General features: G+C 41.1%; 1 protein-coding gene across 1 annotated transcript; it reads left to right on the top strand.

Moving 5' to 3' along the window:
* Positions 1 to 5,086: 5,086 nt before the first annotated feature.
* Positions 5,087 to 15,915, top strand: KBTBD8 (kelch repeat and BTB domain containing 8). The gene is made up of 4 exons (XM_080350642.1): positions 5,087 to 5,221; positions 7,547 to 7,757; positions 8,399 to 9,513; positions 12,224 to 15,915. The coding sequence occupies exons 1-4, from the start codon at positions 5,206 to 5,208 to the stop codon at positions 12,685 to 12,687; spliced, it is 1,806 nt and encodes a 601-aa protein (XP_080206768.1). The 5' UTR covers positions 5,087 to 5,205; the 3' UTR covers positions 12,688 to 15,915.
* Positions 15,916 to 23,541: the final 7,626 nt, after the last annotated feature.

The raw sequence follows: 23,541 nt of genomic DNA, 5'->3' as shown, positions 1-23,541 counted from the left end.
TTCTGCTGTCTCTAGCCACCTGTGCTCTTTGGGAAGTGTCAGCACCTTTCCCTGTGGTGGAGTCCCATTCTGACTAGCGGCTGGATCAGTTTATGTATACATTAGTGCATTGAAGTCCCAGCTCTTAATTGCTGGAGCTGGCCAGGTCATCAGTGACCTATTTCTTTGGAGATCTGTATGGGATTTTCTATTCAGGCTGCTGAGTTTTAACAAGAGGCGAGAGTTAACTCAGTGTCAGCGAACACTCTGGTAGTGCCATGATTTCTGTGGGCAGCTGGGGCTCTGATGCACACCTTGAACACAGCCACAAGGAGCTCAAGGGTCCTGGTGTGTTAAGGAGGGGTCACCATAAAAATACGATTAGCAATGTGAGAAATTAGAACTCTGAGTCTGCTGTAAGCCAGGCAGGACCATTTCCTTTGCTATTGCTGTTGTGTTGTGTCTGCTGAAAAATGGGGATTCCCTGGGACCAAACTTACTGAATCTTCTCTTTCTGTCCCCTGTGCAGCGCAGACCCAGCAGAGCACAGATTTCTTAACTCTGCGCAGGTACCCCAGCCTTCTCTGCCAGGCTCCTAGTAATTGCCAGCTGTTCTTGTGAAACTTTATGTTGACAGTGGATGAATGGGTATTTTGTTCTAAAGTGACTGCTGCAGAATACATCACTGTCACGTCACCTAAACAACGCCAGTCACCCAGATTTTTGGGACATGCTTGAAAACAGTAGAGCCTGTCATTCTGAGATTAAGGAGGGATTAGCTGTGTGATTTCAGTCAGCCTCAAGAGAAAGGTTAAACGCTTTGGGAGGAGGAACCATGTCCGTGTGTGCACACATGTCCTCCAAAACAACAGCCGCTTTCAATAAAGTTGTTCCTGCTGCTCAGAAGTGGCACTTCTTGACATTAGCAGAGCCATATCTCATCAGGGTTCTTGTTTCTACCATCCTGTCTCAGCAAGGCCAAATCCACTGTGCGGTATGGGGTAATCAGAAAAGGCGCTTTGATATCTGCCCCATTAATTGCCCCCTGCCAGTCTTCCCTCTATTCCGCTGTAACGCCCGCTGTGCGCGGTATGGCAGGATTGATTGGCTTTGAAGGGCAACTTCCCCTAATGATCTGCAATTCCCCCTACTTAAACTGCAGCAAGAAGTGTCTTTTTAAAGATTCTGCAAGAAATGTATGATTTCTGGGAGCTGCTAAACAAAAAACCTCTGCCTCAATCAATGTATCGATGTATTATTGTGAGACTAAATTAATGTGCCCCTTGGTGACAGAATTGCAGAAAATGAGCGGTGTTTTATGCATTAAAGGCAAACTGGTGAAAGATTGTTTTCCAAGGTTAGGTTGCTCCACAGTGAATATCAAGGTGTTTCCAATTAAAATATGAGCTGTTTTCAGAGTGCAGTTCTATCAGCTGTGTTACTTTTCACAGATTCACAGTGCAAATTAACACAAATAACTAAAGAAGGGTAAATATTAGTAATTGAGACATATTTGGTAGATGGCAAATAATACTAAGGTTTTCTTTAATAGTATTTAAATTTCATAGTTAAACAATTTTGATGGAAATAAATTTTTTTTAATTTTTTTTTTTTTTATTTTTTTAAATCCAGGAGATTAATGAAAAAAGTGACCATTCAAAAAAGTTGTTGTGAAAAATTGAAAAGTCTTGCCAAGCTTCTACAAACTGTACTTTCCTTTGTTTGGACCGTGTGGAGTGTGCGTGGGGAGGGGTAGGTTGGCCCTTCATTTCATGATGCCCTACACTTCTCAAAAATTTTTCCCTTTCAAAGCTGCTTGAGCCAACCCTTATTCTGGTCCGGTTGCATTTATTATCTTCATTTTGTTGTCACAAGTACACGTGAAAAGTCTTGCCCAATGCTGTGTAGCAAGAGCTGGATTCTCCAGAAGAGCTCTGTGCATCATCTCTTGTGCAGCAAGAGCACCGGAGGTGGTTTGGGTAGTTCCCTACCACATGATCCAAACTAACAATTTGCCGAAGATATGGTGCTTTCTTGGTCCCTATATTTGAAGGTAGATGAACCACAGTTTCCTAATTAACTTGTTCTCTAGTTCTAATGAAGAAGCAAAACATTTTTCAACAGCTTGTTTGTTCAAACTTTTTTTTTTTCCCTGGTGTTTCCTAAGTTCTCAAATCTGAAAAAGTGTGTAATTTGCCTAGTTTCTCCTGAAACCTTTTCTTCCCCTCTTTTCTTGCTCAGGTTCATGACAAAGACATTCTTTATTTTGAAGGCAAGAATCCCAGAACAAGCAGTGCCAGTTCTGAGTTCATGAGGGGGGGCAATGTTTCTAATCACTTACAAAAGACAGACGTGGACTCTGTGTTCCTTCTTGGTCGACATTATTTCATTTTTGGTTTTGAACCTTTGGAATATCCAATGGACAAAACCCCTTTCTCCATCAAGTGTTTTCAGCTGTATGTTTTCAAATTGTATCTGCAGGAGTGATAAAATAGGTGTGAAATGAAAGCATAAGTGAGAGCATCCCAGCCCTTCAGTAACCAGGACATTTTGGATTCTTGCAAAATCTTAAAGCGGTATCACCACTTTCAGTGCATTGCTGGCCAGAAGAATAAAAAACAAAAAAAAGCCCACAAACAATAAAACAAAAACAAACAAAACCAAACCAAAAAACAAGCCCACAAGCAAACCCAAAACAAAAACCACACACACAAAATACCACCCTAAAACAAGCATCAACCCTCCCACCCCCAACCAAACCAAAAAAACATGCTACCAAAAAATACTCTAATATTGATGAGGATTTTATATCAATATATCTCTAAGAGCTTCACAGCTCCTCATTGTCTCCTGGGAGGGCAAAATCAATGAAATCAAATTATTTGATTGACAGCATGCAGTAAATTAGTGTAAGCATCAGGCCAAGAACCCAATTTTGTGACTTGTAGTTCTACATTCAAACACTGGGCCAGCATTGCTTTTGAGGCAAAACAATGACAGAAGAAAGAAAAGGGTGCAGCAGAAGGAAAGGGAGCTGGAATTCACTAAGCATCCTGTAATTTCTGAAAGAACCGATTCCGCTATTTGTGTGCAATGCAAATGCCATCTATACCACCTAGCTTTAACACGCTAGGCGACTGCCACAGATTCCAGAGCAACTTGCACAGGCAACACGCTTTTCGTTTAGCCCCTGAGAGATCCAGCAAATAATATGCAGAGCTGGGTGAAAAAGCCTGATTCCTGGACCTCCACGGGAGCACAACGCTGTGCTACATCTTGAGTGCTGGGGAGTGCTAATGAAGCTTTCCAGAGAGGTGAGTGGATGGTGGCAGTTTACACTTGAGAAAGACTTCAGGCTAAGGAAAAGTGCTGATGTCAATGCCTCTTAAAAAAAATATTTAAATGTGTTTGTATGGCAATTTATTTGCTTCACCAAAAACCTTACAAAGGCAAGCTATTAAAAGAAAAGCTTGTGCTCCCAAGTACCGCTTCAATGCATTATCTATACTAAAAAACATTCTTCGTTTCGCTTCTGCATTTTGAACACTAATCCAGCCCGGCCTAAGTGTCCACACTGAAGGAAATGAACTGTATCAGGCAATGTCATTTGCTAAAAGGTAAGAGTGGAGGTATTTTCCTTCCCTTCGTTTTATATTTCTGGGGACAATTTCACAGGCCGTGCCACTGCTGAAGGGGGAAATTGGAAAACTGCAGAATCGATTTGCGGACGTGAAGTTCTATTTTCTTTTACACCTCCTTCATCAGGGTCCCTATCGCGCCTGTGTTGTGCAGCGTTATTATCGACAGCAGCCCGGACACCATTGGTAATTGCTAAAGCAGGGACGAGCTCTGCTTTGCAAGTGAAAGCAAAACCACAGCAGCAGCAGTCAGGTGGCACTGAGTGGTACTATTCTCGCCTTTAAATTCATCTGCTTTACAGCATTGGTAATATACCCATGCTACTTTATTTCAAAGAGTTTAACACAAATACATTTTTAAAATCTTATTTAAATTCATTTTTTGTCTGCATTTTTTTTTTTTAATAAAACAAATGTCACAGCTAAAAGCTGTATTGACTGTATGTTGATTAAAACCAGAAAAATATACTGGACTTCTGAATGCTTCCAGTATTTAATCCTTTCATTAACTGCATTTCGCAAAGGAAAAAAAAAAAGGTCTTCCACAGCAAACTTCTGATAATGACTCAGTTACCAGGAATGAAACCAGTGGCCAGTTGCTGCAGAAAACTGGAAAAGCCGGTGACTATCAGCCACTTGATCTCCAGGATGGAGAAAAACGTGCTTTGTGATATTAAAGGTCATTGGCAACAAAATGGTTGCTTGTCTGCTGGAGTCATTCAGCTGCTCTCTGTGCAGGGTTGGCACGGCTGGGCTGGCTGGCCACACTGTGCTGGGGGTGCAGGCACAGGAGGAAAAAAGACTCCTGGCACGATGAGCCTTCAGACTAAGTAGCTTATTATATGTTTTTCATAAAAAGTCAATTCAGCCTTGCAAAAGTCTGGATTTCACATCCAGATACTGCCCTGCCCCTGACCATGTCCCTGCAGCAAGAGGATGACAGCAGGCATATTTTTTTTTCCCCCTTGTCTGCGTGTTTTCCAGCTATGGCTGTGGTGGCTGCTCTGCCCATCCTGCTGGTCAGCCGGCTCCTGGGTGTCCCCCTGACCCCCTTCAGGAGGTTTGCTCCAGGAGGTGCAGGCTAGTGAGGACCGGAGAGAGGCAGTGCAAGGCCTGAGAAAGAAATTGGAACAGATTTATTTATACGGAGAAGCTGTTTGTGCTGGAAAGGGGAGCAGCGTGAGCCAAGGTGCTGAGCGCCTCTCACCAGCCCCTGCCTGAGGGCCTCAAAATGGCCGCTCCCCCTGAGGCGCCCGCCTCCTGGTTGCTACGCAACGGGCAGAACCCGCCGGCCCTGCCGCCTCCTGGAAACTACAACTCCCAGGCGGCTCGCCCGGGAGGAACTACAGCTCCCAGCATGCCCTGCGCGCCAGGGGCGGGGCGCCTGCGGGCTCCTGCACTACATTTCCCGGCAGCCCGCGGGGGAGGCGGCCAATCGGTGCGGCCCAGGTTGGTGGGTGCGCGGAGCGGGGTTGGCTTCCGCGGGAGTAAGCGCGGAGCGGAGAGGAAGCGGCGCAGGGGAAGCCGTGCCGGTGACATTTCCTTTCGGGCCGCCCCCCTCTCCCGCTGCCGGAGCGGGGCCCCGAGAATGGCAGCGTTAGGAGGTCGGTGCGGCCGGGCCAGCGAGGCGGGGGGACGGGCTGAACCGGGGAGCGGCCTGTGGGGTGGGGCGCCCGGGACAAGGCGCTGCTGAGGGGTGTCGGGGCCTGTGCGCTGAGGGGTGTCTCCGTGAGGGGCTCGTAGCGGGGGGTGTTGGGGCTTCTCTGCTGAGGGGTGTCGGGGAGGGTGCTCCGCGGGGGGTGTCCGTAGGGAGCACCATGTGAGGGAAGGGTGCTTGGTGTCCCTGGGCTGAGGGGTGTCTGTGGTGGGCCCTGGGGTGGGTGGATGGGCTCTTGGAGGCTCAGTGGGGCAGGGCTGCTTGGATGAGGGGCCTGTGGTGTGGGCTGTCCCTTCTAGGTGGGGAAGATGACAGCAGAGTGTTTGAGGGAGGAGGGTCAGGGGTGTGAGGCAGAAGGACGCCTGGGTGAGGGCCTGTAAATGGGGAGGGAGAGAGCAATACCATGCGGTGGTACTGTGCTTTGTGAGGGTGGAAGGAGGGTTTCCTTTTGAGGGGCACCCCCGTACTGTGGTCTTTGTGAAGGAGGAGCGGTATTGTCCGTGATGAAAGGCTCCTGTGAAGCTGGATATGTGGGGAGTGGTGAAGGGAGGGGTGTCTGAGAAATTAACGTGGAGAGAACTTTGGGAGATGTCTGGGAGGAACAGAGTTCAAATTGAGAGGTGCAAGTGAGAGGAATATTAGTAGAGGAAAAAGATGCTTAGTGTAGGAGTGAGAAAATGAAGGTGATGAAAGTGACTGGGAAGGTTTTATGGGGTGAGAGCTGTAATGTGCATAGTGTCAAGGATGAAACAGAAAAACTGGAATACAGGGATGAGTATCTATTCCAGCATTGAAAGCTGCCTTGATTACATGTGCTCATTGCCCAAGTGACTGGTATGGTCAGAAAACAACTATTTTGCATTTTTTTCACTATTGGAAAGTAAATGAAACTTTTCTGCACCGGCAGCTGCATCAAAGTTTTCTTTTACATCGAAGATTTGCTGCTTAGGAAGCTTTGGAGCCAATCTAGCAGAGTATTATTTACTTGAAATTTGCTCACTAGTGATTAGCATTGTTTCTAAACAAGTACAAGTACAAATTCTCGCTTTCCCTAATGATTGGTTAGTTGGAGTTCATTGACTGTGGTAGAGTCCCCTGTTGTAGATCTTACCTTTCAGTAGTCACTATTGTATTTGAAAAAAACAACAAACAAACAAAAAACCCCCAAAATAAACCACCCTGTTTTGAAGATGTTTCCTAGCAGTACTTTGAAGAGACACAGACAGTATTTGGCCCCAAGCCTGCCATGGGAAATGTGTGTCCAACAGCAGATCCCTCCCGGTTTAATTGTGACTGTGTTCAAAGCTGTGTCTGAATTCTGAGTGACAGAAACTGTAACTGCTGTATATCACTGAGAGTTAGAATTTAAATGTCTTATTCATCATCAGCATTGTTGTTTGCTATCCTCGTTGCCCAAAATTTGTTGGAAGCATTCTCTGTTGCAGTCAGTAGCTTTACCTGATTTGCAGCTCTTACCACCTAATGTTTTTCTTTTGAGCTCTCCTTTCTTGTTGTTGCGTAAAAATTTTGCTGCTATTACGAAACAGATATTGCTCAATTTTCACTGTGGGATTTACTTCATATCATGTTCCTTGGAAGCATATGCTCCACTTCATATGTTTTCACAGTGGTGTGTGAGCTCCTTCGTACCTGAGTAATTTTAATCGGTATTTGTATTTTATTTGTAAATAAGAACATGTGGTTGTATGTACAAGCTTATGTGAATTCATGTTTGTTGCCCAACATGTTTACTGTATGCTTGGTTTTTCATGAGTCTATGCTATGAACCATCACTTGTGTAAGTCAGTAACCAGTTCTTCTTTCAGTGTAAAGTTAAGTACGTACATAGGGACTTGCGTAATGGTGATGTGTGTTTGGGGCTTATTTTATTCTTCTGCTTTCTTTGTTTTTTCCCTTTTTATAAGTCAGTAAGCTTTGTGATTCTTCATTTCTCCCCTCCCATGGAGTATGTAAAAAACACGAACTATTGATATTATTTTTTTCTGTAATATTAATGGATATAATTTTACAGGTTAATAGTAACCTACATGTCCATTGGGAAAAGGAAAAAAATGTGGTATCTTTGTCTTTCTATATTTACTCACCCTTGAAACTGTTAGGCTTGCTGTTGGTGGATGGTGACAGTGAGGAAGGGTGGAATATTCATTTGTGCTAGTTCTGTATGCACATGGATTTTGCGGGCTTGGGGGGGGGAGGTCAGGAGTGAGTTGTTTATTGCTTTGTGTTAAACAGTTCCAATTTTGCTTTGTAGAGCCAAGTAAGTTTTCACAAACACTGAACGGAATTCCTTCTTCAAACACAGTCAGCAGTGGAATGGACCCCTTCCATGCCTGTAGTATTCTTCAACAGCTTAAAACCATGTATGATGAAGGACAATTGACAGACATTGTAGTGGAGGTGGATCATGGGAAAACATTCTCCTGTCATAGGAATGTTCTTGCTGCAATCAGTCCTTATTTCAGGTACAATAGTCCATTGTTCTAGTGGCGATCAAAATTAGAATTATAACTTATTTTCATTAAAAGAAATAAAAAACCCCACACCTATACTAATAATCCTTGTAGTTATCGATAGTATAGCGCACCTAGTAAGTAAAGATTGTTTTCTTAAGATAAATGCATTAATCAGTGTCTGTTTATCAAAGGAGAGTTTAATTGGAGAAAATGCAACATTATTAAAAAACAAACAAACAAATGTTTCCAGTATGAGGGCATCTTGGATACAGTGACAGCATGGTTAAATTTCTTGTTTCCTTTTAAAGTTATATATTCCAGCATGCTAGAATATGCATATGAAATAATGTGTTGAAAGTAGAGTGCAAAGACTTGGTTATGTCAAGAGCTTTGTTTGTAAACTGTGTGGATCTTAATAAGGGGTTAATGAGATAATTAAGCAAGAAATTCCAGCTTGCCACTTTCGTTTCAGTAAGTCTAGAACTGGTCTTAAATTTAGGTACCCAAACAGGGCAGTGTAACATCAATGAGAAATATATTTGTGCTGATACAAGGGCAAACACATTTGGATTAGTTGTACAATATAATTTTATTATACCTGTAGTTAGAAGGTAATTACAAATAAACTGCTAAATATTTTTCTTTTGTAGATCTATGTTCACTAGCGGCCTTACAGAGAGTACCCAGAAAGAAGTCCGAATCGTTGGTGTTGAAGCAGAGTCAATGCATTTAGTATTGAACTATGCATATACCTCCAGAGTAATGCTGACAGAGGCCAATGTTCAAGCTTTGTTCACTGCAGCTAGTATCTTCCAGATCCCTTCCATACAAGACCAGTGTGCTAAATATATGATCAGTCATTTGGACCCACAGAACTCCATTGGGGTGTTTATCTTTGCTGATCACTATGGTCATCAAGAACTCAAAGACAGATCGCAAGACTACATTCGTAAAAAGTTTCTGAGTGTCACCAAAGAGCAAGAATTTCTTCAGTTGAGAAAAGACCAACTGATAAGTATACTCGACAGTGATGATTTAAACGTAGACAAAGAAGAACATGTTTATGACAGCATTATAAGGTGGTTTGAGCATGAACAAAATAAGAGAGAAGTGCACCTTCCGGAAATATTTGCCAAATGCATCCGTATGCCTCTGTTGGAAGAGACATTTTTAGAGAAAATCCCTCCCATGTTTGCACAGGCTATGGCCAAAAGCTGTGTACAAAAGGGACAACATAGTGCCAATGGCTATACACAACGGCTTGGAATGACCGCTTCTGAAATGATCATATGCTTTGATGCTGCCCACAAACACTCAGGAAAGAAGCAAACAGTGCCTTGTTTAGATTCGGTCACAGGGAGAGTGTTTAAACTATGCAAGCCACCAAATGACTTGAGAGAGGTTGGAATTCTTGTATCTCCTGATAATGATATTTATATTGCGGGTGGTTACAGACCAAGCAGCAGCGAGGTCTCCATTGACCACAGAGCAGAGAGTGATTTTTGGATGTATGATCACTCTGGCAATAGGTGGATTCCGAAAGCTCCTTTGTTGCGAGCCAGAATAGGCTGCAAATTGGTTCATTGCTGTGGTAAACTGTATGCAATAGGTGGTCGCGTTTATGAAGGAGATGGACGAAACTCACTCAAGTCTGTGGAGTGTTATGACAGCCGAGAGAACTGTTGGACAGCTGTCTGTCCGATGCCGGTAGCAATGGAGTTTCATAGTGCTGTGGAATATAAGGATAACATCTATGTTTTACAGGGTAAGGTGGTTTGACTGACTACATGGTGTTTTCCTGGAAGTGGGGATTGTTCTAGCTGACTGCCTACTCTCCCTTAAGCACCTTAAAAAAACTGAGTTTCCTGGACATTTAAAGAGTGCCCTGGGGCAACAGGTGGGAGGAAAGCTAGAGAGAATGGTGGGTGAGGAAGAGTGAGGTTGCTGCTTCAGTTAGAATCACAGAACCATTTCAGTTGGAAGAGACCCTCAGGATTATTGAGTCCAAACAACCTAACTCTAGTACTAAACCATGTCCCTAAGAACGTCATCTAAATGCCTTTTAAATCCCTCCAGGGATGGTGACTCTACCACTTCCCTGGGCAGCCTGTTCCAATGCCTGACAAACCCTTCTGTGAAGAATTTTTTCCTTATATCCAATCTAAACTGACCCTGGTGCAACTTGAGTTCTCCTGCCCTGGGAATGTGTCACTATGTTGTAGTATTGAGTTACTGTACAAATGGCAGGTTTGGTGGTGTTCTAAGTCAACAACATAGTATTAAATTTTACTATGGAAATTCTTTATTAAATCTTCCTCATCTGGGTGAAATGTACTGATGTTAAAGAAAAGAAATTGTCATATGCAAAAAGCACTTTGCGTTTTATTTAGCTAAACCTGTGAAGATTCTTGTTGTCTGTGTTCTTGGTTACTTGTAAGTTAACCACTATAGGTCTTTGTTCCCTGCCCTAACCTGCTTTTTGAAGTCATCCTGGTAACAAAGAAAGATGATTTAGATTTATTGCTTTCTAGTTAACTTTGTTTCTTTGGTTAGTAATTATAGTACTGCCGTTACATCTTTTCTTCTAGTAAATGATCAGACTGATTAGTGTATTAGATATTGATTCTTAAATGAATAAAAAGGATTGTTATGGGAATGGGTCAAATAATTTATTCTTTATTTTATTTATGGAGATCTTATATAAAAATGTGTGTCTGCATGAGCCATATAGTAGTCTGCACTTAAAAGTGCTGAGACTGATCTATAAGGCTGTAGTAAGAGTCCCAAGAAATGTAAAGAAAGGAGAAGGAGGTGTCTTGGTTATGTTTTGCCGAGGGTGACCTCTATAAACACCTGCAGAAGTTGGGGTCTTAGATCCATACCCTGTTTGGGTCACTCCGTATACAAAGCTGGACCAGAGAATACTGTAATGTTGTTGTTATTTACTGAAGAAATCAATCTGATTTTGTGACTTTGCCTGCCTTCTGCTTGGTAAGGTTGGTGGGCATGTGCATGATTTGCAGAGTTTTCTTTCATTGTTTCTGTGTCAGGTTTGACTCTGGTTGTGGCTTTAAATAATTCTGTTACACTGGCAAGTTTTTGCAGTCTGTCCCTTCTATTGGGTCAGTTATCTGCTCTAGATGGTTAAAAAGGAATATTAACTTGGTAGGGTATTTGCTCATTCTTTAAATATTTCTTAGAACTGCTAAAAAGTGGATATTATAACCTATAGAATAAGAATGCATCCTGTTTACAAATTTTAGCTGCACTAATTCTGTGCTTCAGTGGTTTAAATGACAACTCGATGCTCGCGTAAATAAGCGAGCAAATTATAAATAGTTGTGTTATGTGGAATTAGGGCAACTTTTCTATTTGAGTGTGTTAGATAAAACTTTGATTGAATTGCACTGAAGTGGTACAAAAAGGTAACTTTCAATAATTTTTCTAGAGAAAGCTCATAAATTTGAAGTAGTCAATAGGAATTGATGAGAGTGTTAAAATGCCAATGAAATGCAAGTGTCAGTCACAGGAGATTACACTGTGGAACACAAGTGAGTGATCAAAAGATGTATTATCTGTAAGACTTAATCTCTTCAGCTACGTTCCACTCAATTTACTTTATTATTTCTGTATTCTTTGTTAAACTTGAGGTGTTCAGTTACACAGCAGCTTGGTTAAAATCTCTAAAAAGCTGTGTGAAATTATACATTATTTAAATTATGCTAATATTTAGCAAATGTTAGGCCTTTCTCCTTTGGCTTTACAAAAGACAAGGTGTTCTTTATCCGTGTCCTTTTTTTCAAGTTTGCAAAGCATGAGCTTTCAGTCATCTGAGCTTTTGTTACCTAAATTCTGTAGACAGTACTTTGTGCAGTCCACAGAAGAGGTGTTTTATAACCTAATCACAAAACTAATGACGAATCAGTAGCAAGTATTCACCTGGCTTCCTTTTAAACAAATCATCCTAAATATGTAACCCAGCCACGTGATACAAATAGCTTCAAAATCGCTGTGTAGTACAAGACACAATTATTTGCTCAGATCCAACAACTTTCTAGCACTGAATTCTGAGACTCCACAGTCCGTAGATGACATGTTGTGAAGATGTTAAAGAACAAAACAAATACTTCAGATATTTGAAATGTTTGGTCCCAGATTTTGAAGCGTGGTCTAGAAGTAGTAAAGGATAGCTAGGAAATATGTAAAACATTGTATTTCAGATATGTTTCAAATCCCCTCTACTTCAGCTGGAATAGAAACTTGTAGTTTTTAATCATGCTTTTAATACTTTTGTGATACACTTGTAGGAAAGCAGGCAATGGTGATAGGTTTTTTTTGCTTTGGGATCAAGGCTTTTAAAAATTGTTAGACCATTTCTGTCTGTGGAAGAACATACCTGAAAGCTTAGTTGCTGCAGAATTGTTGTTTTGGAGATGAAGCATAAGTTATGTTTTATTTTTCCTCTCTCTTTTCAGGGGAATTTTTTCTCTGCTATGATCCTCAGAAGGATTACTGGGGATTTTTGACCCCAATGACTGTGCCTAGAATCCAAGGCTTGGCAACTGTATACAATGACTCCATCTACTACATAGCTGGAACCTGTGGAAACCATCAACGTATGTTTACCGTAGAGGCCTATGACATTGAACAAAATAAGTGGACTCGAAAAAAAGACTTTCCATGTGATCAGTCCATTAATCCGTATATAAAACTCGTACTCCTCAAAAACAAACTCCATCTGTTTGTCAGAGCTACTCAAGTCACTGTTGAAGAACATGTTTTCAGAACCAGCAGGAAAAATTCGCTCTACCAGTATGATGAGGTTACTGACCAGTGGCAAAAAGTATATGAGACTCCAGATAGGCTCTGGGATTTGGGCCGGCATTTTGAATGTGTTGTTGCTAAATTGTATCCGCAGTGTCTTCAGAAAGTTATTTAATTTTTGTTTTTTTCAGTAACAGGCCTTAGTGATTTCAGTGGTAATCTGATGCTAGAGAAAACATGTCTTAAAAGAAAACAAAGAAATTCTGTCAGTATTTATTGTAAGCTGAAACAGACAGTTTTTTGTATATGAGGATGGGTGCTCTTTAAAGGTTGCAGTCTGGGGAGGGAATTACTGGTTCAGTTTCATATTTACTGATATTTTCCTGGGAAATGAGAAGGAGGTTACAAAGTGCAATTATCAGCATTTTTTTTTTCTGGTAACACGTAATCATGTCATACTAGAGGGGTGTTTTTGTGGTAAGAGCAAATTAGGTGGAAGAGCCAGGATAACTATGCACTACAGTGAAAGAAAATCTAGCGTTAATAGCTAAGGATGTCAAAGATGTCTTGAAGTGACTTCTGGTTTTTTTTTTTGCTTTCTTTTTTTTTTTTAATACGGGTAAAATTTGAGGCAATATCACTAAGTTGTGGGTTTTTTCGTTTGTTTGTTTTAATTTTAGATTGAAAGTACATAGAGGAATGGTAGATCCTGATTCATAATGATCTTTTTTCTGTACTGTTTTTGAAGTCTGCTAAGATGTTTGTGATGTTTGTTTGTGCACTACAATTTGGGAGGAAAAACTCAAGTCGGAATTGAAACATGGAATACATTTGCCCCGGACAGAGGCTTGTTCACATTACTGTACCATGTCCTGTCTGTGGAATTTTGTTAAATTTGAGATGAATGATAGTGGGGGGAAAACTCCAACACCTGTTTTCTGCCACTTAGATGTAGTGCTGTAAAAACTTCTTTTTAACACTGCTTAAAACCTTTTTTCCATCCCATAAAGGGCTTTAACCCAAAAGTTGATGGTGCTAGTACATTTTTACTACTTGTTTGTCTGAAATGGGCTGGTCTTATGCTACTGTTTAAGACAGCCTGTTATTTTTCATGGCGTGTGTGTCTCTTTTCAGGCCCTGTCCTGTCATCATATTGTCTTTTTTAACATAACATTTTTACTGCAGTGATGTTCTTGCACAGAATGGTGACAGGATTTGGCCTTAATAAAATAGTCGTGGGGTTTTTGGTTGTGGTGTTGTTGTGGTTTGTTTTTTTGTTTGTGTAGGGTGTTTATTCTCTCTCCGCTAAAATACAGTGCTATGTGCTGAGTCGGCATGTGCTCCAGTAATTTGGAAAGGCGTGGCTTAACTTTACAAGTTGTTCTTCTTTTCTCCCCGCAATCAAACTCTCAAATATCTTCTATTTCATTCTGATCTATAATGTGAAAATTTGCACTACTGAGCTGTCTTCATTATCGAGTATATTAAAGCAAAATTAACAATGTGTCCATGGATTAAATAATCTTAAATGCAAATACAGAATAGGGATCCAATATATTGCAAAACTTCTCTCTATGTATTTAACATTTAGCTCATTTTTAAGAAGTAAATAAGTTCAAAGTTCAGCCTCTACTTCAATAGTGAAAACTGGATTGAAAAGGGAAGAAGTGAATCCTAAACCGTGTATCAGCTGTAATTCAACAGGTTTAATTTCTTACAGCTCTGTTTTTTGCAGAGCTGTGTGTGTGTTATCTCACTCTTCCCTATTTTCTCAAATTGACCCAAGTAAACCAGTTAACTTGAAAGAGCAGTGGCCATTGCTGGCTGTAAGTGCTTACTTACCATTATCTGGCTTAACAGCTGATATTTCAGTGAGCCAAATATTTAGCTCATTGTTTATCCCCCTGGCATGGCTGAGGATTTGGATAATGTTTGTTTACTATGTAGTCTTACTGTTCCCAGATGGAATCTTTCTAATACACAAAAACACTTGCCTGGTTCTATTACTTAATTCTTGCACAAAATGTTTAAAAGGCAAAAACAAACAAAAAACTGTGAAATGACAAAAAAAAAAGCAGCCTCTTTGCATTACATACCTCATCTTCCGGAGACTCACCAAACCGCTTCTTTCAAATGCGAGCGCCTGAAGTTTTTTCTGAAGTAAAGTTGAAGTTGACTGCATTTTCCAGCAGTGTTGAGGTGTGTTGTTTGTTTAGTTTTCTTCTGGATACTGTTTTATATAGATCCATAGCCAAGATTAAGAGGGTTTTTTCAAGTACAGCTAATTTCATTTTTAAAATTAGGCTTAGTCCTTGGCTAGCTCTCTTTGCGCTGTTGTAGGCCTCTAGCTGCAAGCTTTCTGAAGCACCCTCCCTAACAGTGTTGCATTTGTGTGTGAAACAATTTCTTCTTTTTTGCAAAGTGTTATGTAACTTTTTTCCTTTTTTTTTTCTTTTTTTTTTTTTAGCTTGGTTGAACATTTACAAGATTTCTTGCTGCTTTTTGACAATCTTCTATATTTATTTAGTAGAACAAATTTCAATATATTACTTGAAACTATGAAATAGAATTGAGTTAGCAACTGACTGGTCATGTGATGTATAGAAGTACAATACACTGTGGTTAATTCTGCAGTAGGTTTGTTAATTTTGTTTATCTGCACTAAAGTACGAAGATCTCCATTCTGTTTAACCATTCAAACTGAGGGTGTGATCCAAGGCTGTAATGTATTGAAAAGCTAAATCCTGGAAGTTGCCGTGGGAGTAGAATATACTAAATCTTGTGCATGAGGAGTTTGTTGAGACAGTAATGTAGCTGTGACATGTTGCCAATTCTAAAATGCTTCTACGTTTTGCTGAAAATCAGATTCCTGGTGAAGTTTTGCTTTAGAGTCGGGCTTAAGTAAACTTGCACAGCACAAAAACAAAAAAAAACAAAATAAATAATTGCACCAAAGGTACTGATAATATTTAAACAGCAATCTGTACATTTTCCCCACTTGCTATTTTTTCTGCATTTGTTTATTTCCCTTTATTAAATGAATTTCTAGCATCGTAAGGACTTACGTGAGTGTAAATCTCTTTTTCCAAAATATTAGTTACTTTAGAAGGAAATATTTTGTAATTTCCACTTGATTCCATCGGTAAAACTTAGAATAACTAAAAGCCGTTTTGGTGCACCAGACATGCAGTGTGTGTATGTTCTACAAGAAATGGAAGAGCTCCCTGTTCGTGAGGCTGTTTAGAAGTGGCATCCAACATTCAGTGCTCAGGTATGTTAGTAAGAAGTACTGTAGTCCTATGAGGGCAAATGTGTGGATTTTTAAACATTTTGCCATAATTGCACAATTTTGCATTTTTACTTAATGTCATGTTATGTTTCTTAAAATAAACCTATTGTTGAAATACAACGGAGTTCCATTTGTTTTGTGATAAGTCTGTGTGCATTTCAGTGGAGTAAATTTCTGAAAATTAACCCGCTGATATAACTTTTCAGTGCTTGTTCAGTTCTTCTGTTTCTGCTTGTGCGTCCCAGCTGTATGCAATGTAACATGGGTTTTTTAAGGGAGCACTAAGCTGTTGAGTGAGGTGGAAGGTGCTTTTTTCTTCTTTTTGTCTTTGTGGCTCTTCAGGTCTAACTTCTCATTTGCTTACACACAGGTAACACCATCTTTCCCTTCCTCCGTGCCTTTGGCTGGAGCTGTGGTCCCAGCAAGAATGTCAAGTAGGGCTTTCCAGTTTGATAATGCTGTATATTGGGAAAACCTGAGACACTTTGTAGTGAACTTCCCAGCATCCTTATTCAATAGGGAAGTTACTTCCCAGGTGGTAAAGGGGTGGAGAGAGCACAGTGAAGTTCATTGCAAAGGAGTCTGCTGCAGAGCTGAGAACAAGAGGCCTCATCTTCTCCAGCATTTTAAGCAAAACTCCAGCATTATTTGTGGCTTCTGATCTAGTGATAGTGCTTGGCACATCTGCTTGTAAATTCTCCTTTTTATTTGAGAGCCTTAGCTCCTTTTCAGAGACTGACAACTTCAGTGGTGATGCTTAAGTCATTGTAGCCCAAGAAAACAAGGAGCAGTTCTCTTATTTGTCAAGGTCCTCCTCATGTTCTGACAGGTGTTTTTTCCACCTGTCCACTCCACCACCTTCCCCTCACCCCCAGCCTCTCAACTCATTTGGGTGTGATTTGAAGCAACTGGGGAGTTGGGCTAGTGGCGAGTGTGGTGTGGTTGTGTGTGCTTGGATTAACGCTGCCATGTGTGGTCAGTAAGCCGGGCTGTGTTGGCTGCCCATGCTGTTCCTGCAGCAGGCTGATGTCGCAGGCTGCTTGTGATCTCTGCCACGTGGTACCAGCTTTCTGGAGACTGCTGCATGACAATCCCAACCTTGGGTGAATTTGTGCTGATAGATCCAGGTTCCTGCTCACCAGTTCAGAACGTTACATGCCCTGCAGTCAGACCGAATAGCAGGCAGCAGCTCTCCAGTTCCAGCGCCCAAGGGTCCTGTCTCTGTGTGCAATCACTGCTTTATTTTCTGTGATTGTGGCATTGCTCCTCATGGAGTTGAGTTCCTTTTCTCCAACCTACAATGACATGTACCAGACAATCCTGGTATCTTCTGTTTGCAGCCTTCCATTGCTGGGAAGATTTCTCCAGAGAAATTGGCCAGCAGAGCAAAGGTGCTGCTTATGTCCCTGTGTCCCTGTCCAGATCTGCAGTTGTTAAAAATCAGGGATGTATCCCCTTGAAGATGTAGCAGAAAAAGTGATGAAGCCAGCACAGAGCAGGTAGGCTTGCTGTTTAACTTACTATGGTGGACTGAATAATTGGACAACACACACTAAACTATATGCATTCTCTACTTGCTTCCACATCCAAGGACTCAGCTGGGGCCATGAAATACTGATGGCTGCTGTTAGGCTGGCAGGTCTCACTAGATTTGGCTGGACTTTCATGCTGTCTCTGGAGTTTGCTAATAAATTAATGGCTGAGAGTCCAAGCTGTCCATCCCCGGCACAGAGTTCGCAGTTGTAGTTAGCAAATACTTGCATGGTAAAAGCATCTTAAGTTTGCCTGTCTGCTGTCTCCTTTGGAGCACCTTTGCTCTATTCAAAACTCTAAGAACTTATAAGGGAAAATCCTCTAGTGCCACGTTATGGTTTTGCAACATGCTAGTACGTAATGAACTGTTGGGATTTAAAGAAATCAAGAAAGAGCTGAAGCTGACAAGAACAAAGAGACCTCCCTCTGTGATCCCCAAGGGAAAATGTTATATTAAAGCCAAGTAACAAGAGGCTGCAAAAAATTATAAATTACATCAGGGTTCTGGAGACAAGCCGAATTAAATTGGGGTCCACAGTTTGGACAAAACTAAAGTTTCAGAAGCTAACTGGAATTATCTCCTCATAAGGGTTTTTTTAACTGGAGGAGGAAAGAAACTAAATGGAGCAAATGTAGCAGAAGCCTCGGTGAGCACCTCACTCTTCAGATATATCTGAATGGTTCTTGTGCTTTGCTGCAGTGCTTATGGGTCCTTCAAAAAGATGTCAGGGTATCTTTAAGTTTAGTAGCTGTTTTCTGGTTTATAAAAGGTGTTAATGGAGATGTCTGAAAACATTCAGCTAAGTCATCAAAGTCATATCTGGAAGACACTCAGGGTTTGTAATGGCCGGGGAGAGGGACTGGAGCCAAAGCTGGGACAGGAGTAGTTCAGCTGTGTTCTTTGATTCTCCAATTTCTCTGTTGCTCTCATGGCAAAACCAGATAAATTAATTGACCTCCAGTGCCTTGAATTTCCTCGTAGCTCTTGTGAAATCCTCTTAACTCTTGGCATGCATTATAATGTGAAATAATGCACAGCAACAGATGAGAGAGCTTTGCATGCTCAAGTTAACCTATTCAGGTATGAGGAGCATTAACAGCTAAGGCAGCAGTTTTGCCACAGTTTTGCAAATGATTATACTCTGTAAGCATCGAAGAGGATTTTCCTTCTTTAGACACTAAAGTGAATTCTGATGTATTTTGCTGAAGAGATAAATAGAGGGGCACTTGAGAGACTGTTTCTGTCCTGGGGGGGTGGAATTATTTTCTGGCCATCTTGTTTTTAATTTCAGCCATCCTTTAGGAAGGCATCATGGTATTTTGGCAGCATTTTCTGGAGGAATTGAACACACCAAAACAAAGTAGCATTATGTAAATGAAATAGTTCACTAGGTTTGTTCCATGGCAATCCGCTTCCTTGAATCCCTACTCTGGTTCTTCACAGTCCCAAAGCTGTGAAGAAATACACTCATGCATACTGTGTGCAGTTAGGTGCTCGTGTGCAGTCACTAGATGGAGAAATAACCACCCAGCCATTGCTTTCTCCTTATCTCATTGCAACGTGTACTCCCCTCTCTGCCTCTCAAAGGGGGAAGAATTAGACCAACAAAGCTTGAACCTGTCCCCTTTCCTAACCTCTAGTTAAGCCCCCATGTGCCTCACTGCTGATTTACCCATTTCTGTACTTTACACAAATTATAATGCAAATAGGCACTGTAAGAGGCAGGTATTGATTAGCTAAGTTTACGTGATCAAGCTACAGTTTAACAAGTTATTTCATGAGCAGCAAAACTAACTGGTTATTAATGTGTCTCTCTATAGTGGATTTTCTGCCCCACAGCAAAGGTTGTACAAGTACGTCAGCTTTCCCTTAGAGGAGGTAGCAGTGGGATCTCTTTTCTTTTTAGCCACCTAATTGCACACAAAATCTGTACAGAGTCTTTAAATCTTCAAAAGCTTTGGCCCTGTGCAAAATGTAATTTAAACCAGACACTCAGTTGAGTTGTGTGTGGTAGTAACAGACAGTGACAGTGATTGAGCGCATATACAAAACCCTAAATACTGTGTTTCCTCGTGGAAAAATGCTACTGTTCCCCACTTTAAGAACATTTGGCTGGGTTTGACTGGTTTTGGAAGGCTGGGCAGCTTCCTGCATGTCATAGTATTTGAGTAAAGAAGGCGTAGATCTAATGGAAGAGGAATTGCTGGGTGAAATTCTATAAAAATGGGTCACAGGTTTCTTCTACGTGCTGCTGCTCCATATGACTGTGAACCAGGACACATCCTGGCCCCATGGCACTTTAATGGGAGAGGAAGCCCCATGCCCCGATAGCCACAGTTATTGTCTTTAAAATGTGCAATCTGACCTATTAAAAGACAGTCTGTGCTTATTTATATTTAAAGTGTCACTGAGTACCAGCAATGCTAACACACCAGTAAAACATCAACCAAAATAGTACCAAATAAATCCATTTAAATGAATGCTCTCTGTTCCTGTGTCTCCATAGAGCTGGATGTGACCTCTGTTCTGCAGCTCTTACTTTCGCAGAAAAGTGGTGACATCCAGTTCAAATATAGGAAGAATGAACTGTATGCTTTGTTTATGCCAAGATTTCATTATCTTTTAATGATACATAGATAGCTGTTGATTATCTCTAAGCTCAGTTCTAGATTTCATTAGATGAATTAGTTTGAAGTCAAGATGGTGTGTGATGCATCAGCTGCAGAAAAATATTTGCTGATAAGTTTTGAATTACGTTATTACCTTCAAGCTTGATTCTGTTCATATTCCTTCAATAACAGATTTCTTTAAACATTCTGAAAAATAAGTACAGGGGCAGGAATATTTGGTGAACATCAAATTAGTCTTCTCCCACAGCCAACAAATGGAGTGAAGCATTTAAACTGTATTTACTCTTCACATTTGCATTTTGCCTTTATTTAAACAAAAGAACTAGAAGATATACCACATTTTACATCAAAACTAGTATATAGAGAGCAAGTGTTAAGAAGAAAGAGAAACCTGATTAGTCTTTCAAACTTCTTTTTTTCATAGGCCAATGGAACAGTGAAGGAGAGTTTCTGCTGCTCTCGTCCATCTCAACCACCCATGGAGGTGCCCAGGGTTTTCCAAAGTGATTTTTGAAGAGCAGTTTCAACAGTTGGAATTGCTATTGCATCTGAAGTGCACGCCAATGGTCACAGCCCAATAACTAGCAGCAGAAAACCTTTGTAATTTAGGCAATCGCTATTAACACGGAAGTGGATGGAAGGACTATATAATTTAACAAAGTCTAAAATGGCTCAGAGCCAAGGGAAATATCAAGCGTCTGCAAGCAAAGGAGAAAGCATGTTTTTGGAAGAAAAAGACCAGCAGTGTAGAAGCTACTTAATTTTAGAAGTCTAAAGAAATTTCACCTTTTGCAATACCATTCAATTTTTAAAATAACATTATTCCTAAAGGTGTAGTGTTGAAAGAAAAGACTCCCGTGAACCGAAGGTCTGGTGTGATTGCAACATCTTCAGTAGGCAGCTTCTGATGACCTCCTACAGGACAGAGTGCAGGGGATCACATGCATCTGGAACAATCTGTAGTGAATTCTCATAACAGCATTTAATAATTTATTTATTTTAGAAGATAGAAAAATTCCAGATGTGCCTGTTATATTTCTGCTTGTAAAACATTTTCAGAAATAATAACTGGTAGAAGCTGTAAATGGTGAGGTAGAAAGAGCTGGAACATCAGACTGATCAGACCAAGGTTTGTCCAATTGATGTTCTTCTCCTGACAGTGAATTTATGGTGGATACCTGAGGAGGCAAGAAAGGAGTGAGCTTTCAATATTCCCCAGTCATCAGCAATTTGCAATCTGCAATGCCAGAGGTGGCATCTTTGTACTTAATAGCCCTCAATGGATTTTTCCCAAGAATTTATGTTGCTATCTTTTGACCATTGGAGACTTTTGAGCATGCTGTTACTATTGGCTGGGGGAAAATCCTTTCAAATGGGAAGCGTGCACTTTGTGTCCTGTGTTTGTGACAAGAACATCTGAGCTGGCTGTGGTAGCACTAGTAGCAACCTTTTTCATTAATGTGAACTGGGAGCTAGCACATGGCTTTCTGCATTTGTTGTGTCCTTGCAAGGAAGATATTTTTACTGGGGCAACACAAAATAGCACGGGTGGCTGTCTGTGGCTGCAAGGCAGGAAATTTGGGCTATGGTAGGTGCTGACTTGCAAAGTTAGCTTGGATGAATCACTTTTCTCTTTGTTTACTTTTCTGCTGAGTTTCTCCTCGGATTGGACAAGAACATTACCCTGGCCTGCCTATAGTCAGCTTTTCGCCTGTTTTTTCTTGTACTTAAATAGTGTGTTGCAGCATCTGGATTATAAACAAGGCAAGGGAATGTTTTAAATCCCCCAAATGGGGATTTGCAATGTAAATCTTGTGGAAACATTCCTACTGAAATCGGGTTATATAAACCTCTGTAAAGTGTGGACTCGCCTTGTGGACATTGGTCGCTCACCAGTCCAAGTCAACCGGTCAGTTACTGGTGAGAAATTCAGGAACTTTCTGTATCCCTGCCCCTTTCTCTTGAGTGAAGTTTACCCCTTGCTAAGTGTTGCCATGACCTGTGAATCCCTTCCTTTGTTCTCGAGTGATCAAAATAAGTCTGACACAGGATTTTAGGTGACCCAGAGGTCATGCAAGGGAATTGCAGCCAGAAGGTTAAAATTGCTATAGCAGGATGGGCAAAGATGGGGCTTCTCCATATGCAAATTCCCCTGGAGGAGAGCTGGAGCAGAGCCTGCAGAAATGTCATGAGAAACAATAAGTTAATATGTACAGGGAAGAGCAGAAGGAAGGAAAAGGGAGATCTGACAAATAATTTATTAACATCCACAGATATCTGAGAGAGGCCACAACTCCAAGCCCTGCAAATGGGGAGTTCGCCCTGAATTTGTTCCTGGTGGGTGAAGGGCCATACCTGTCCATGCAGGCTTGGTTACTGGGAGATGCGGTTGCCTTTGGATGGAACTTGAGGGGTCGAGTGGCAGGGGGTGTTGCAAGTTACAGAAAGGTCTTGTGTCTGAGGTTATATCCTCTGATCTCAACCTTTGATCTCAACTGCATCTAGGGTGGGGGAAGAGTTCAGCAGATGACTTAAAAAGCTGAGCAGGTTGCTGCCAGGGGAGCCAGCACCAGAGTGACCCAGGGAGGGGAGTCCGAGTGGTGCCACCTCTGCCGAGGAGAGAGCAGTCCCTCTGAACGGTCAGTGAGTCTGCGTGTCTGGTGTGTGGTGGCTTGCTTGGGTTGAGGGAAACTTGGCACCAGGGAGTCCCGGGATCAACAGGTGAAGATGCATTAGGCTTGGTTTGGATTTGTCATTGTGTTCTCATTTAACAACAAAAAAACCTCCCAACCAAATAAAATAAATGTTGTAGAAAATAATTGTATAGTCCAAAAATAGTCCTTAGTTGATTTGGCTTATGGAATGGAGGACTGTGATTGCATGTGTTTGTTCCAAAAGACAAAAGTTCAATAGATTAAGGAAAGAAGATGATATCAACTGGGTTGAGATGTAAGGGCTTTGATTGTGCCATAGAACTGAAATTTCTTTATTTTTAAGTTATTGATAGTAACCTCAGCCAAAAGGAGGGTAGAATAGGGGATAAAGAAGATCCAGATGTGAACAATGAATAACAAACCATAAAAAAATAATGGGAATAGAGCAGGAAGCCTATAGGGAATGGTGGATGTAGAAATGGGGAGTCTGGACATGTATAACTTCATAAAAGCAAAATGGAAGTAAAACAAGAAAGCCTACAAGTGAATTTGACTCAGACCATGGCTATAAAGAGGCAAGTCTTATGATTTCCTCTGCTACAATAAAAGGTGAATAAAGACATGGGGGTTTCAATGCTCTCCAAGTAAAGCCAGGATAAAACCTGTCAAGGAAGGAGTGAGATGGGATGATCTCAAAGAGATGACAAATGAAACTCCACACACAATGCAACTGGAGACCAAAAACTGAATGATAGAATCATAGAATATTTTGAGTTTGAAGGGACCTTCACAGAGGATCTGGTCTAACCCTCCTGCCATGAGCAGGGATGACCTGGAAAATTATAGTAATTTTACTATTTTACTGTAATTTTACTTCAGGGGTGTGGCAGGGCCTGAACAATATTGAAGAGGAAAGGCAAAC

The sequence above is a fragment of the Nesoenas mayeri genome, assembly GCF_963082525.1.
Source record: "Nesoenas mayeri genome assembly, chromosome: 10".
In the NCBI taxonomy this organism is placed as follows: Eukaryota; Metazoa; Chordata; class Aves; order Columbiformes; family Columbidae; genus Nesoenas; species Nesoenas mayeri.
This window is presented reverse-complemented; position numbering and strand designations above follow the sequence as displayed.

Coding starts and splice junctions, on each gene's coding strand:
- KBTBD8 (XM_080350642.1), top strand. Junction 7,758..8,398: donor GCAATCAGTCCTTATTTCAG/GTACAATAGTCC, acceptor TTTCTTTTGTAG/ATCTATGTTCACTAGCGGCC. Junction 9,514..12,223: donor TAACATCTATGTTTTACAGG/GTAAGGTGGTTT, acceptor CTCTCTTTTCAG/GGGAATTTTTTCTCTGCTAT.